Source organism: Pezoporus occidentalis, unplaced genomic scaffold, assembly GCF_034315485.1.
Source record: "Pezoporus occidentalis ecotype Australia unplaced genomic scaffold, CSIRO_AGI_Poc_V1 ctg44, whole genome shotgun sequence".
Taxonomy (NCBI): domain Eukaryota; kingdom Metazoa; phylum Chordata; class Aves; order Psittaciformes; family Psittacidae; genus Pezoporus; species Pezoporus occidentalis.
Window position 1 is genome coordinate 812,804 of NW_026915769.1, and position 16,981 is coordinate 829,784.

At 38.5% G+C, this 16,981-nt stretch overlaps 1 protein-coding gene across 5 annotated transcripts in view; it reads right to left on the bottom strand.

The window, feature by feature from the left end:
• The window catches only part of ITPR2 (inositol 1,4,5-trisphosphate receptor type 2), a 255,283-nt gene that overhangs the window by 140,199 nt on the left and 98,103 nt on the right, over positions 1-16,981 (bottom strand). For all 5 annotated transcript variants that reach the window (XM_062634812.1, XM_062634811.1, XM_062634808.1 and 2 more), the window contains 8 exons: positions 15,368-15,561; positions 12,453-12,585; positions 11,668-11,725; positions 10,019-10,184; positions 7,861-8,034; positions 2,681-2,770; positions 2,412-2,537; positions 1,058-1,180 (listed from right to left, as the gene is read on the bottom strand). In XM_062634812.1, coding sequence (XP_062490796.1) covers positions 1,058-1,180; positions 2,412-2,537; positions 2,681-2,770; positions 7,861-8,034; positions 10,019-10,184; positions 11,668-11,725; positions 12,453-12,585; positions 15,368-15,561 — 1,064 coding nt within the window. The remainder of the gene's footprint in view (positions 1-1,057; positions 1,181-2,411; positions 2,538-2,680; positions 2,771-7,860; positions 8,035-10,018; positions 10,185-11,667; positions 11,726-12,452; positions 12,586-15,367; positions 15,562-16,981) is intronic.

A 16,981-nucleotide genomic window follows, 5' to 3' on the forward strand; every position in this document is an offset into this window, starting at 1 on the left:
AGGGAACCTAAGGCTGTGTTTCTATCGATGGGTAGCACAGTACAAGAGAAACAGATCTGTAGCAAGAAAGGATGCTGCTGGGGACTCAGCATCCAGACTTTATGTATTCTTAGAGATTTTGCTTCAATGCTGTTCTAGTTTGGTCCCTTGGACTAAAGCTTATGAGGGTCAGGTTTGCTCCCAGGGTACACCTTTCTGTATAGCGTCCTCTGAAAGGAATCCCCACCAAGTTTGCTCCACAATGTGAACAAAAGCACAATAACTGGGATGATCAGAAGATCAACTTCAAAAGAACAGAAATGCAAGTGCAACCAGGCTCTATACTTGGCACTCAAGTTAAGCATCAGTGTTATACAGGACGGAGTCTGGGTATTAATCCCCACTGTGGTCAGCTCAGTGCCTTTCACTAACTTCACGAAAAAAAAAAAAGCATAAATAAAAAGTAACAGAACAAATGCTTCCTAATGTAGGCAGACCCAAAGTCTACAACCTTAATAAACTCTTTCTAATAAAAGCATGTTTTGCTCAGTAGATCTACCATTGAGCGAGGTGTCATTCTATATGACTATATCTGTAAACACACACATACATATATACACAAAGAGATCAAGACAAAGAGATTTACAATAAAGACAATGATTTCATAAAAGATCAAATTTTAAACTAGTTGCCTCAAATGGAAGCATCATCATCAAAACCCTATGGGTCTGATTCAGCTCTCACGCAAGCTTCATGACAGTATCATCACAGCATCTTCTACCTTGACTGTGAGTCAGGGTGAATAAGATCAGAGTCAAACCACATGATGTGATGATGTGACACTTATTCATAGATACCTCCAGTAAACTCCACAGATGATATGGTTTACACTTTTAAAATGACAACATTAAAAACAATGACATAAAGAGCAACAGTAACAGAGAAGAAACAAGGACAGAGGAGTGAAGGCAGAGAGGGCATAATCTAATGGAATTACTTATTTAGCACTGTAATTTTTCAATAAGTCCGAATTAATTTACTTCTAGTTATAATATTCTCCTTAAAATAAAAAACTTACCCCTGGAGTTAAGAACAAGTTGAGATTTTTGTGGAGGAGAACTTGATTCTGAGGATTTCCTCGACAGAAATTCTGAAGAAAAGTGTGGGCTAGATTCATAATTTCATTCATCTTTTCATCGCTCTGCAGAGAGAAAAGACAAACGAAATCAGACGGGCATACCTAACCATACTTGTTAAAACGACGCTAGGTGAATTCAGACAGGAACAAACCAATTTTCCTGAGCCTTTATAGGACAGGATTTCCCTCTTTGGCAAAAGAAACTGGTGTAGTTTTCTTCAGAGGCCATTAGTGACTGTACCTTACTCTAAATTGACTTGACCATAGGGAGCCACGGGTACGAGCAACAACTCTAAGTAAGATCTCCTCATGCATGGTTATCATTTCCTAGCTTAAAAAATTGCTAAGTGACTTGAATTAAATAAATAAAAAAAAAAAAAACACCTCTCTAGCCTGCACTGATTTTAAGCTTTTGAAAGTTTAGCTTTTATATAGCTACATATCGAAACAGATAGATGTATGTGTGCTTGTGTGTGTACACCTACATGAATATGTATGTTTATACACACTCCTACACAAATATGTATCTAGTTTCATCGCATTTTATCTTCCTCTCATGTAGTATTCTAACTATGATTTAATGAACCACCTATATGGACAAACACTATTTTACTGAATGCAGCTGAACCCAGTGTCTGTATCATAACATTAGTATGTAACACTCAGGAAAATGTAGCCCGGAAGAGCTTTATCTCCTCTCAATGGTTTTGACAAGATCTAGAAAGATGTGGTCTTTTAAAGGCTATCTTTTAAAGGTCCTTCATTTGTATGTCCAATGCCAATAAATGAGTGCAAAATCACATTATCTTCCGAAAAGCTTACAAGGACCACTAGGTTAGAAGCCTCCACCACAATAAAAATATAATTATTTCAGACTTGATCCTTGAAAGCTTTTTGCCCATTTTGTGCACCTATGATAGCACTCACATCAGCACCCAACCGTGGAATTCAGGTACCCTGCCAGAAGTTCCATTAAATCAGTACTTCTTACTGTGCAGTGACTTGCAGATCTAAGGTTTGCCTGATTCAGGATTGGGAGGATAGCTCAGTGGCATCCAGGTACATGAGGCAGTAAACATTAAATTCTTAACAAAACCCGTTCTATGCAGACAGCCATATTTAAACCTAGGCCCAAACCCATTATTCTTAAGGCAGAAAATGGCATCGTTATCTCATGTTTGTACCGTAGTTGCCTGAATTCAGTTAAAAAAATATTCACATTGATTCTTGGGCCACTTGAGGCCTTGCCCTTTATCGAGTTCATGTTCTTTAGCACTAGAATTATGAGAATAACCTTTTCATAGGGTATCTGCAGAAGGTCCAAGACTACCAAGTGGGCACCCATATTTTTCAGCAATCGCTGCTGTTGATTCCGAGATTTTTTATTCTGAACACAAAGTTTGCTGAGTCGAATCAAAATCTATAAATAAACAAACAAACAAATAAGCGTGGAAGGAAACAAAGAAGCAGTCATATCGCAAAACTAAACAAAAATCCATTCTTTTAAAATAGTTAATCTAGTTATCAAGCAAGCATGTGAAGTTTCTTAGCAGATATACCAACCTCTTTAACAATATTGTAGTTATTGCTTTTGTTGCTGTCTATCTGGGGTTTTTTGGTCCCATCCTGTATTGGACTCAAAATATTTGATTCCTATAACAAAGAACACACAACAAGTGAAGATGCCTTGCAATTTCCTCTACATGAACTAATTATATGTAATAACAGCAAGTGAAGAAGTGTTACAGCACTTCATAGGGAGCAGACATCACATAATAAAAATATTCATTCATTCTTTATCCACTGGCCCATGAGGTCACAATCAAGTCCTTCCTTTGTTTCAAATTCCCAACATAATTTGAGGCAATTACTCTATGTGTACATGCTTCTGATCCCCCTAAAAAAGAATACATTCCTAAATCATGGAATAGATATCCAAGGAATTTCAATACTATGAGAATAGGGACAATAAGTATATTTCAATAGCACCACTCCTTCAAAAAATCTCAACTACAGCTAGAAAGATTACAAAGTCTCTGTATGTGAACATTAGAAAGTCTGGAGAAAGAGCTTAAGATGACCTCTGTAATTAAGATGAATAGGTGGAGTTCTCAGCAGTACAGGAACAAGTAGCACATGGAAAGTGGAGATGTTCCTCCCATGAAGAGGACGCTTCTGTCCTCATCCCTGGATGATGCAGGAAAGGATTTAAAAGCAAATGAGAACCTTATGTTGTTAAACTGCAACATCCAGTCATGATGCTGTATGCTCTGGGCCTTGGCTCTTAGAAAGTCCCAGCTGGGTATGATAAATAAGAGAAATCAAGTCAGCAAGTAACTGCCAACACCCACGCACCTTTCCATGCATATCTCAGTCAAAACATGGAAGAGCATCCACACAACTACTGTCACTTAGAATACTGGCAGTGTTTTGTTTTGTTTTGTTTTCTGCTGCCAGCTATGGGAAGCCTTTCTTAACTGGAAATACAAAGAACTGAAAGATTGGACTTTGGATGCTGAAATTAAGCTTGTAGAAAAACTGCAGCAGACCTTGTGATTGCCTCACAGTATAACCACAAGGATATAAACCAGTGTAATAGCATGAAAAAAAGAAGAAACAGGTGCACTTCTGAGTTTCATCGTGTCCTCAAACTTCCTACTGTTTTAGAGAAGAAAATTATGCTAAACCACACACGTGCACGCCAGTCTGAATGTTTATACATCTTGAAACCTCTCTCTGAACTTTCTTAGCTGATGGTGAAGATGAAGGGTTCTATAAATCCCAGCTGGTCTTAATTTCCAATGGGGCAAGAACAGCTGCACCACTTGGCCATGGAAGCTGTTTATAACACTGTCAGCACTGCTGTTCAGCATGGTCATGTTGATCTCTGCAACAACAGTGGATTTTATTTGTTTAGGTTTGTTAGTATGCATACTGCCTTCTCTTTCGCTGTTTGAATCAATACTTTGGAAGGAGTTTCAGGCTCTTTGCTATAATTAACCACCTTCCTCTGTTCTGGGACTGTGGATTAACCAAGATTAATTTACCTGTTACTTTTACCAGCATTCTTCCTCAATCAGTGTAGTTTTATAATCCATGTGAACTATATGTCTTTTCTGGAAGCACTGACCAGCATTAAACTGCTGAATCTATCCTTTCTCTTAACAAAATAAAAGCCTGTTTATTGAACCCATAAGAGCATGCCAGCGACGTAGTTATCAAGAGATGATCACACCACTGGGATACCAGAGACACTCAATTGCACATCTTGCCTTGTTAAGCCCCATGACAGACATTCTCTCTGACACTTTTCCATAGGGGACAGTAAGTCATAGACATCACAGCAAGAAAGGTTCTCTTCTGAGCACCCCACCTTTAGGAAATAGTATTTTCTGAAGACTATTTCCTTTATTCGTAAAATGCCCGGAATATCACTGTGCGCATAGTCATAGGAACCTTTCTTTCTAGCCCCCAAAATGGAGCCTCAGATTCCAGCACTGAGTCCAAGCGGTGCCCAGCCGCTGAAATAGTCTCACTCATCCCAGCAGGAGAGCTGTGGACAGCACTGGACAGTGTCACGCTAGCACAGTTTTGCCCTCTGCAGCCTGTGTTTACTTACCAGGGGAAAGAGGGGCACTCTCAGAAATTCCAGTTCACAATCTCAACTTATAGGTGACGTTTAAGGCGCTTGTTCAAACAGTCCCAGAACCAAAGCAAACTGCCACAGACCAGAAAAGAGGAGAGCAAGGGAACACCAGGCGCTTGAGGGTGCAGAAAGTTTATACAACTTTAAAGGTTGCTGAACTTTCTCAGTGGATGGTGAAGATGAGAAGCTCCATAAATGCCACAGCACTATATTTCAGCTCCACCTGAGAGTTCTTTCACAAAGACTGTCTGTTTCTCCTCCTCATATCTGTGCTTCTGGTGCTACAGGCCAACAAGAGCCACACTTTCCATGGGCTGTGGTATCTATACAGACTCATAACATCTTTACACTAGAGATAACCAAGTAAACAGGCTTTATCTGCTTTTTCCTTCTCAAGCCAAGCTCAGTTGTGTGACATCAATTTCAGCATTTCTTCCTAATCCTCTATGGTATCTAACATGTCTGACCTAACTCCAAGCACTGCTTCCTGTAATTCTGATCTCCAGTTCTTATGAAGAAGATCCTGCATGGATGGATGTAGGCTTCATTGTTCTTCCTGTGGAAAACTCCAGATACTTAATTTTTCTACAAATACCATTTCTGGAGTCAAATGATTGCAAAAAAAAGCAGAAGTCTCTAGCCCCCTCCCCAGGTTATTGTAGAAAAGTGAAAACAATGACCTCAGAAGACTCAGAAGCCAAAGGGCAAAAAAAAATGTATTTTATTTCTTTTTAAATTCTTAAGCCAATCTTGCAAAGTGCTTCAGCAAGGACAGAAACTTGGGCTTCACGTAAGACTGTTCTGGGATGTAATTTAAAGCCCTTGTGCACCCTTCAGTGTTGTTTGTAAAAAATTAAGCACAGGCAAATGAAGCATATTCACTAAAGACCTAAAGGTTCATCCAGCTCAGTGCTGAATACCCAGCATCCATTCCAAGAAAGCATGGGATCTCACAGGGATGTTCATCTGCTTGAAGCTAGCCACCTGCTTCACATATTGTAGATTATGACCGGCACCTCACCTCTTGTGTCTGACTTCAGATCTCAGAGAGAGTATTCATTATCTCAAGTAGTTTTGCCAGGTACAAATATTTCCTGACTATAAAAAAAATTTAACAGAGGAAATAATAATGGAACAGGTTCTAAGCTATTGTAACCTGGCACAGATCTCATGGAATTACAACCAGATGATCTAACCAGTTGTGCAGATTACATGTTACTGGTCTAATACAACAGTCTCTCAGATCTGCCAGAGATAATATCACACATCTACTGAAGTACTGCTAATCCATACAGACCCACAGATGCCTCGTGGGAAAAAAAAAACAACAAACCACCACTAAAAATCTCCCATGCTGATACATCTGATGCTTCTGCACAACTCCTCTTCCTGGAGTTTCTTTGCCATCAGGGCTTTCCATAGAAATAAAAAGGATTTTATTACACTTTTATAATTTATTATAGGTACATAACCCTGTATATATCCTGCTGCAATCCTATATCCTGTTTCCCCATTACCTTTCCCATTCATTAAATAAAGGAACATTTTCTTTCTTGCTACAGATATGCTTGAGAAAAGAAAACAGGAAATCCCACGTTTAAGCTCATAAAGTCCAGATTCCTCCCCAGTTCTGACACCATTAAATTCAGCTAAGTTATATCACAGGAAGAGTAGGACCTGCAATATCCCTAGAAACTGGGATTCTCCCTTGAAATGTTGGCTTTTCCCTCATATGAAGCCACCTAAGATCTGCTTTCCCATCTGAAAAAACAAGTGTATGTCATAGAAATATGCAGACATCCTGTCTCTTCTCAATGGCTCCTACTTTCCCTGAATGCATTGGCATTCAATTCAATTGGCATACAATGCTGTATGAACTCCACTTGACTCCCTGCTAAGCTTCCTCTAGCAGCTTCCGTGCCCATTTTCTTGCTACCAGTGAAGACTCTACAATGGAATAGAATAAGGAAAGCAGTGTCTCAGAAATGGCTGTTGATCATCTCTCCAAACTTCCTCTGACAGAAATGGAAAAGTGGAAATAAGTACTGGTGCGTAAAGCCTGCTCTGTCTACTGTTATGTCACAAACCTGAACCATGGTAACTCTTGCAACACTTTGCACTGTAAGATTCATACTGGAGTTATGTAATTACATGAGGGCCTCAGATTTCACAGAAAAACAAAAATAAAAAAATAAAAAAAAATCAATTACAATTTTTCAAAATCAGGTATTTGTGGCTCCAGATTCAAGTTCTAAAGCTTCCCAACTTCTGGTGTGACAAGGGTCAAAAAAACCCAGAATATTAATGTGCCTACAAAATCTCAGCATTCTTAGGTGAGTCTTAGGTTTGGTGGAGAGTGGAATTACTTGTGTAATATTTGAAAATATGGGTTTGATTTTACTCCCCTTCCCTACTTGCAGGAACAGATACTGTCTGCTACTTCTACAAGAAATCTGGACAGGGGCTTTTTACATGGGCATGTAGTGATAGGACAAGGGGGAATGGCTTTAAGCTGAAAGAGGGGAGATTTATATTAGATATTGGGAAAAAAATCTTTACTGTGAGGGTGGTAAGCTCTGGCATAGGCTACCCAGAGAAGCTGTGGCTGCCTCATCCCTGGCAGTGTTCAAGGCCAGGCTGAATGAGGCTTTGAGCAACCTGGTCTAGTGGAAGGTGTCCCTGCCCATGGCAGGAGGGTTGGAACTGGATAAGCCTTAAAGTCCCTTCCAACCCAAACCATTCTGTGGTTCTATGATTCTTTCTTCCAGCAAGTCAGCACAACTCCCACCAACAAGTGATCCCTAGATTACTTCCTTGGCCAGAGTGATGCCATGCACTATGGCTTGTTTGCTAGTCAAGAAGGAACGTAGCATAGCTCTGTGACATAAGAATGCAGTTACTGGAAGCAGTGGGAGAGAATATTGAACAAATTGATAAAAGAGGTTTTATCTCCTATTTTATCTATTACTAAAGGTCAGCCAGAATCCTGCACAATCTCACTTTGCTACTTTGATTAACCAGACCACAAATTTGCAGTTGTTCATTAAGCTACCTATCAATACTGAAACAATTCTAACAACAAAGTCTTTAGTCCCACCTCTATTGGCTCTTCTCCCCCTTTGGTTTGATTGTCGCCCACCTCTCCACTCTCATAATTGCTGTTCTTTTCAACCCACAATTCTGATTTTTCTACAGTCAGACGTAGCTGATCAAGATCAGCCTTGATTTGCTTGTAGTTATCAACATCTTGATTAGACACCAGCAGCTGAACCTGGAAATACAGAAAATCGTAAAGCTATTATAGCACTAGCACCAGCACTCATGCCTGAGTAATTTGCTTGATAGTTTCCATTCTAAGACACTCTTTCCAGGTGCTTTATGTAACCTTCCTTATGAAATTGAAACATAGCACAGGCAGCATTTTTAGCCCTCAATCATCAAGAACATTTAACAGAGGCAGAGACTAGAGTTGCCCAAAACAAGTTAGTTTATAAAATTCACAAAATTCTTTCACCTTCCTTAATACACTGCAAAACATTTTCAGCACAAACACAGATTTACAAGCTCTTGAGTTCTATGCAGGGTTAGCGCTGATGCACTGATTATGATCCTCATGGCATTAAAACAATACAGTTACATGGTATTAAAGCAATACAATTAGAAATAGCTTATACCTCCAGCACAGCACTTCATAAGTGGAAAAAAAAAAAAAAGGATGGTATAACAAGGAATCATGACATCCAAAGAAGGGTCAGAATGGCAACTTTAATGATCACCTACATCACCAGAATCAAATAGTGAAAAACAACAGATTTTAACACTGTTAGGCCAGCTTAAAAAACTTTAAATATAGCTCAGAAACTGACTTTCAGGTTCATGTAATTTTACACCTGAGTGGTTGCCTTTTACTAAGATTATTATAATTTATTTTTTTTTTTTACTCTTTTTTTTCACTGTTATTTGTAGTTCTTGATTTAACATGATCTACGTATTTCCTTACTTGGTAATGCTCTTTGCTCTACTGAGATTATTAATGAAGATAATATTCCCCAAAACCACCAACAATCTTTACTCCAAATCAATAAGCATTATTAAGAAATCACACTTACATAAAAGATTAAGGTCACATTGCAGAAAAAAAACAATGACAGGCACATTCTATTTTTGAAAAACATCACTACATGCAGGCTAATATTCACTATTTCATAACACAAAGTTTTCATCATCTTCTCTCTTAGCTTGGTAAAACCTTGTGATTTTACAGAATTTATGAATGCTGCTCATCCACAGACATTCATATTCCATGTTCTCTACAGTCTTTTTTTGTTATTTGCCAATTAGACTTTTCTATCCTTTACAAAAACATGTTAAGCTACTCAGTCCTTGCTGACCTCAGAATAACAGCTATTTATGCAATGAACCAGCACGGCCTAACTTTAACAATATGGTGGGAAGCCTTTCTACTACATTGCAAAACATTAAACAAATGCTTTCCAGGTCTTTATCGTTCATCTGTTTTTAAACAAGAGAAACCTCCACATGTTACATAAGGATGAGAGAACATGCTATCAAACTCCTGAAATAAGTATTAGATGGTATTATCAACATGCGTTACAGAGGCTTACATAAAGAGAGATGTTCCTGACATCCAGCCCCATGACATCAGATCTCCCTATCCTAATCCACTGACACATGGAGCCTGCACATGCACTGTTATCAAGCAGAAAGAATAAAAGCTGCAAACAGGTTTGGCTCTATTACTCTCTTCCTGTTATTTGGGCCTATCTTTACCATGCAGTGGAGCACAATGCAAAGACACCTGAATTAGAACTAGAAGCACCACATGAATAACAAGAGAGCCTTAAACCAGCCTAAGCAGCCCTGAAGACAGAAAAGGCTTATTGCTGACAACAGTGCACTGCCTGCAGAACACGAGCTACTAACTCTTGTCTCTGAGGGATCACTACTAAAGCATGTCTCACTGCGAGATGCATGCGTGTCCCACCTGTCACCAGGGACCTATGTTTTCAGTAATGGATGCAATGCCAGAAATATCTATTTCTGGGTGCACAGCCATAATACACATTAGCACATATGGTCAAATCTAATGAAAACAAAACAAACAAGCAAACAAACCTCTCTTGAATTTGGGCCTCTAAGGAAATAATTAACAGCGATTTAGGGAAGTAAAGCAGCCTTTGGAAAGACTTTCCCTGCAGTCAATTTTCCTGGAATAACACTATGCCCATCCATACCTGTTTAAATGCTTGCAGAACTTCTGCTCTCTGGCTGAAGTGCTTAAATAGCAGGTGCAGAGCACCTGAGAGCAAAGGAGGGTAGTCATGCATGATGAGGTGAATGAGGACCCGTAAAAAAGTTCTGCCTCCTTCATCATCAAGCTGAACTGCATTCTTCTCCTTTCTGAAACAGAAGGGGGGGGGGGGAGGGGGGAGGACCAAATAATGTAAAACAAATAAGAAAAAAAAAATAGAAGTTTTTGACACCATCTTAATTTGAAAGAGCTCTTAAAACCAAAATCAAATATGCTGCAAGAAGGCAACTATAAACATTAATTTAACATATTTTATAAGGACTTCAATCCTACAGCTATATGCTGTTGCAGCAATCTTGTAGTGGAACGGACACTGCAAAATGAAAATAAGTATGTATGAAATGTGTCAAATATTGCAAATAAAACCCATATTGCAAAAACCTTTGCTTAAGTCTTGAATAAATTGTCCCAAGCTCATCCCCCATCCAAATTAATTGAAGTAAACAACATTTCATCAGAGATTAATTTGGCCCTTTCCTTTTTACTCCTTCACTTTTCATCTATTAAAATTTCATTTAAGAAAAAAATAAGCTCAAAAATAGTAAGAATTGCCAAAAGCATCATATTTCTGGAATCATATTCATAATCTGGAACGGCAGAAAGCAGATTTACACTTAACATATCAAAGCAGAAATAATGTTTCCAAGAAACCATTCAGTCTCTCTGTTAAAGATGCAGATGCCAAGAGCTGTGTGTTGTTTTACATTATGGGAGTTCAGGGAGAGGACTGGAGGCATTGCTTGTGCTGGTAAAGATTGAGAATGCATAAGGGACTGAGAGAGGAAAGATCAGAGTGCCCATAGTGCAGATCCTTCTCCCTAGCTCCAAGAAAAACTTTGAAGTCTATGGCCTTGTCTAAATGGAATTCATTTTTACTGGTATAATTATAATTATACCCATAAAATTAAACCAACATAGTGATAATGATAATAACTCTCCAGCGTGGATATTTTCTATGTTTTTTTATGTTCACAGTGTAGTTGAAATAATTTCCAAAACTCTGCAAGCATAACTTGTGATCTGCAGGCCTCTGGTGGTCCAGAAGATCATGGCAAGTGGTCCACAGTTGACTTGAGGAGTCATATGAAAGAGACTATTGCTGACATCAATTTCTAAACAAGTTCAAACACAAGGTGCAATGACAACTGGTCATGTGGTCTATGAGAAATATTGAAGGTCAACAGTTACCTCCTGATCCAAGAAATTTGGGGCTACAACCATAAAGTACATGAGAAAAAGGTTTTTCTTTAAAAGCATCCATGTAAGACATTAGAAGATAAATACCTAGTGTGTTTTAGCCCAATATGTACAATGTCCCCTGTCCGCCTCTGGAAACATGACAAAAACCTACTAACTCTCTTACAACTAAGACGGTGGTCATTTCCAACCCTGTGGCCACCCATACCAACTGGGCTATTGTTTGAAATCCAGATCTTCTCTGGCACTTTTCTGTCTATGTATAGGTTATGTAATAAGCAGCAGCCAAAGGAAGAGAAAGAGGTATGAAAATATGCACGGAATAAACAGAGATTGACCATGAGAAATATCAACATGAACAAACAGAGAATGTACCTGCCAGCAAACATGGTCTCAGCCTGAGCTGCAATTTCATCTATATCTGGAACAATTGCTGAAAAAATAATTAAGAAGAAAGAAGACAGTGACATTGTTTAATCTGCACAGCAAAATGGAACTATGGAACTCTTTAAAGTAGATATTGTCAAGTTAAGGTATAACTACACATTCCTCAACTGGGTAAAATTCATTATCTGCAAGAGTAGTAGAAAAGAAACAGGACATGAGCTAATTGGGGTTAAATTGCGTATTACCATTATTATTACTAAGGAAGAGCCAAATTGTAGTGATGAACCAGAGCCCCATGGTGCTAGGTCATCTTCAGGGACCCACAAATGATACAGAATCAGAAATACTTAATTTTATTATTTTTTATGAGAGTCATAAAAACAGCAGTCAGCCTTTTAAACACTTCTGTGTGCATGGAAATGCTCTGGGAAAACCACTCAATTCCCATACTGCATTTACCTTACTTAAATCAGTCCTCATCCAACCCCAACCATTTTTTCATGACCTACCCTCCACTTCTTTATCATTTTGCACTGTTTTGGGAAGAGTACAAACAACAAAATCTGTTGTCATCACGGAAAAAAAGAATCACATTTTTGTTAGAGGAGGACAGAAAAAAAAAAATCTTTCTTTTACGGGATTACTTAAAATTTTAACTTTGCCATAAACTTTTCAACTTGAAGCAGCATGCATCTTTCTGCTCTAGATGAGTTCATTGTTTGTAGTAGGCTTCACAGAATTATTTCACATTGCAATACAACAGCAACATTTACCTGAGGCAATCCCTGGTGTGTCAGTCGGGGATGTTGTAGAACAATCAACATTTTCATTGTTCTCCCCAAACTCTCTCTTATAGATAGATAGCATGTAGGATATTCTGTAGTCCAGTCTAACACTGAGAATAAACTACAAGAAAAAAAACATTTTAAACATGACTTTTCTGCTGCCATTTGGTAATATGGGTTAGGATGCTTCTGTTCAGGGACACTTGATTATTTAAACCTACAGGGATACTTGATTATTTAAAGTTAATTATTTTAAGTAAACATGACCATTACAAAATAAAAGAAGAATTCGTTACATTCATCACTTTTCAGTGATTTCCTTCTTTGCTCTGACCATCCTGAGACGTATTGAATTCCACCCCTATTGACTACTGAATACTAAAAAGCAGCCTCGATTTTTGGAGGGGCTCCAGCACACTTCCTTGCCCTCATTGTCTGCAAGCCACATCAGTACATTCAAACCCATACTGAAACAGCTGTTTCATATTTCAGCTGGACTTCTAATGCCCCATGAAGATAAGAAGAGGAGTGGGACTGAGACTAAAGACAACAGGCTCGAGGCTCACCCTCTCAAATGCTAGGCAGCCAAGGGCAGCAGTGCTGTGGTAACTCCAGGCTCTCATGAAGTACAAGCAAGGTGGGGTCTTTCATTACACTGGTAATTGTGAGCTGAGGATGTGGGCAGCAAATACCATTTCCTTCATAAGCTTCCAATAGTGTTGCTGGCACACAGCAAAAATAAAAAGTTTGGTTTGGGGAGCTAGCACTGTAATGGCAACAGGGTTTCCCCTCACCCAACACTGCTTTCTTGCGATTATTGGTGCCTTTTCTTCTTCAGCTGTGAAATCAGAAACTCATACAGGAAAAATCCTAATTCAAAGCTGGAAGTGTTGCTTTTATCTTGAAATAGGAAAATAACTAGGCTGGAAACATTAGTAGCAATTTAATGACTGACACATACACATCTGACACTTCAACAACTGACTGCCTATTGACTGAGTTTCGTTGTTTCCCACACTTACGCTCCATGCCCACAGTAAATGCGAGCATACAGTGAAACAGGTTTAAGGTAGTTTAACTTATTTTGCAGTCAGTGGGGATGAAAGCACATATGTTAAGTTACCAAGACTCAGGTGACAGGTGATGACATAGGAAATGGTGGCAACCTGTTTCTTTGATCTCTGACTAGAGTCAGACAAGCTTCCCAGACACAGAACACTGCAACAGGACTTGACTGGAACTATACCATCTAAATGCAATTAAAATACCAGTTCAAGAAATAATATCTTTGCTTTAAAATTTTGGTTCCATGATGAAGTTACCCCAAAGTTGTACAAGCAAGATTTTTAAAAATAAAAATTTCCTAAGTCAACAAAGTCTATCAGGCCATCTGTTTAATTCTGGCTGGCAGCAGGATGAAAACTCCTAAACAAAAAACGCCTCTACTTAAAGATGTAAGAGGATATATTGAGAATTAAATTATTATAAACAGAATTATTTCTTAGAACAGAATAGCTTTAATCACTATTGTACTAGCTATGCATCATAATTCAACAAATCTAAAATATTCTTACTCGTCTTTTAGGGTAATAGCACAGTAATGAAAGGTACTGTTATTTAAATTAATCTTCCTTCATTGCATTGTAAATCTACCTGAATTAGTTTGTATTTCTTGTGAACTAAATTCATATATATGCACATTTACTGTGATTCACCAACATATGACACTTTGCAGTAATCTGCAATAATTTGGCTATATGACTAAACCATAACTAAGAAGCCACAGATTAAGGAATAAATTAGGTATTAAATGCTCTCCAATCCCAGGTGCTCTTGCACTGGACATGCAGTGAAAAGGAAAGCATGATCCAAAATGTGATTCTCTTGCCTGTGAACAGTCAGGGAATGCACAGGACAAGGTTGGTGTCCTAGAATCATCCAGTAGGCATCAACCAGTAAAGCAAGACAGTATGGACAGAAACTCAATCAAGGAAAGAAAAAATGGAAATAAGACACAATACACATTAACAGTATTATTTAGGTGATACGACTTCATAACACACTGTCCTTCAGCATAAGCTTTAAAGCAAAGGAACTCTGGAACCAAAGTACGCACTACTAAGGATACTCTAACAATTGATAGTCTTTCAGATGATGAATAATTAAGGTAATTTAAATAATTTCTAAACAGCCAGAACAAATTGAATCCTTCAAAAGCGACAATGGTACCAACAGATCCACAGAATTTATAGAAAACACTGAAACATTCCTTTAGGGCAAAAGTATTGCAGAAACTGGGACTTGATACATAGAAATATGTGTTCCACTCCACCTGGTGATAGCACAAAGTGAAAATTGTATCTCAGGAGGCATGCTAGTGTTACACAGCTTGTCAGTTCAGCTGGGAAAACTAGCAGCCCACAGACTATTCCCAATCTAGTGGTGCAAATCTGAAACCCACTTCAAAAGTGCATGGCTTTGCATGCCTTCAGTGGGTGTAGGTCCAATTCTGCCCTTCAATACACTGTTATAACAGAAGAGTCAAATACTAAGGTCAGGCAAGCTACCCCAGTGTAAAATGTGTGTTAATGAGACAGGAAACAAGGACACTGTCTTCAAAAAACATTAGTGAGGCAGAATAAAGGAGAAGTTCTGCCTCTTCACAATTAATAGTGACAGAGTTTCTGCAGCATCTAGCTCCTTCAAAAGTGAAGTAGTTGTGACAGAGTGAGGACCACAACTGTACAATTGTTCACAGAGAAGAGCATTCTTCTTCATATCAACGTGTTACGTTTAAAATGAACAGCCCAGTGAATAGTAAGAACGGAGGTAATAGAATTTACCACTGTGTGAATAAGAACTGTGAAATGGCTGCTATGTAATATTCCGCCAATCATTATTACCTGCAAAATCTCAATGATTTTCAATTTGGTGTCCATTACAATCACATCTTCACTGTCTGAGGTGTTGGCTTGCTTGCTTGGGTGAATGCTTGGTTGTGCATCAGGGGCACTAATGGGAAATATAGATCCTCTGCTCAGCACCATCTGGGTCATCATCTCTCCTACACCATGGATGGTCCTCATAACATTGTTTCCTATGCATTAAATAAAAACATGTATATATTTGCCATGAGTAAAGTTTGCTTGCAAAGCTATGTATCACACATACACCCATGTGGTCAAACACCTTTACAATCCTAACAGGCTTATTGAAAAACAAGCCCCTCCATTAATGATCAAAACTCAGGAGAAGAATTCATTCTAATTACCCAGTGGTTCAGGGACAAATTTTTACATGGATTTTCCAGATCATTTCTTAGAGGTCAACAGACTGAAAACACCAAAATATTTCCACAGGTCTGTAAACATGTTCAAGGAATCATGAAAAGTAGAGTGTTAAGAAATCTTAGTAGTTCACCTAATCCATTCTTTTGTCTGAAGGCACGTTATCTGCATCTAAGATGACTTCTGAAAGAAGTTTAACCTGTTTTTAAAAATATTTAACTATTTTATATTCCACATTAAACAGCTTCCTGAGGCAATTCCAGGACTTGATCATATTTATTGTTAAAAAACTTTTAGTGGTATTTATTTCATCTATTGCTGCAATATATGACCTTGCTTTGTGGACAGGCAGGAGTTCATTTTCCATGCGTACTCCCACTGCTGTCTTTGGCATGACAATTGGAAATATTATATGTGGTTGACAGTAAGGTTGCTCTTGGCACTGGAGAAGCTGGAAGGAGACTATCAAGTATCTTCACAATAAGAATAAAGATTTGAGGCTGTGCAAGTCTGATCAATCTCTGTATGACAGGCCACAAACTAAAGTCAACGCCACTAGCCAACCAAAAGGTCTCTTCAAAAGGTCTCAGGAGAATGCCAGGCCCTAAAAGGCTGCCCTGAAGCTCAAACTAGTAGCTATAATCACAGTGCCCTGCATATATTATACCTGAGGGAAAAAATGTTTTACACTCATGTGGCAAGAACCTTTATGCCGTCTAGTTGCCGTGATACCTGTGACTGGTGCCAGTTCAGCAAAACCTACCAAGACATACCAGCTGTTCCCCTAGATTATACTGGTCTTTCTGTATAGTGAATTTTGATATGAAAAGCGTCTCAGTGAATCAATTACTATCTTCTTCCAAAGGTTGGAAAAAGAAAGAGTGAGAGTATCATGCTACCTACCTACATGAATTCATTTTCTTTCTTGCAAAGTACACATCTGAATGAAGGGAAAAAAGGATGACACCTTTTCTTCTCAGAAAGAGTGCCAAGACCTAGACTACACCAAAGGCAAACAAAAGAATGGAGGAAATGCAGCTTTGCTGAGGTAAGCTGGAGTAGTTCTTGTATGTCTTTTAGTACACTTTAATCACCATAGAGCTGACAAGTTTTACTCACATTGAAGAGACCCTCTTCCCAGATAATTTTCTGTAAAAAGCCAAACCAATATTTTATTATGTTAGCAGTATCCTCCTCTTATGCCCTTCTTTTTTCAATCCATAGAACTCA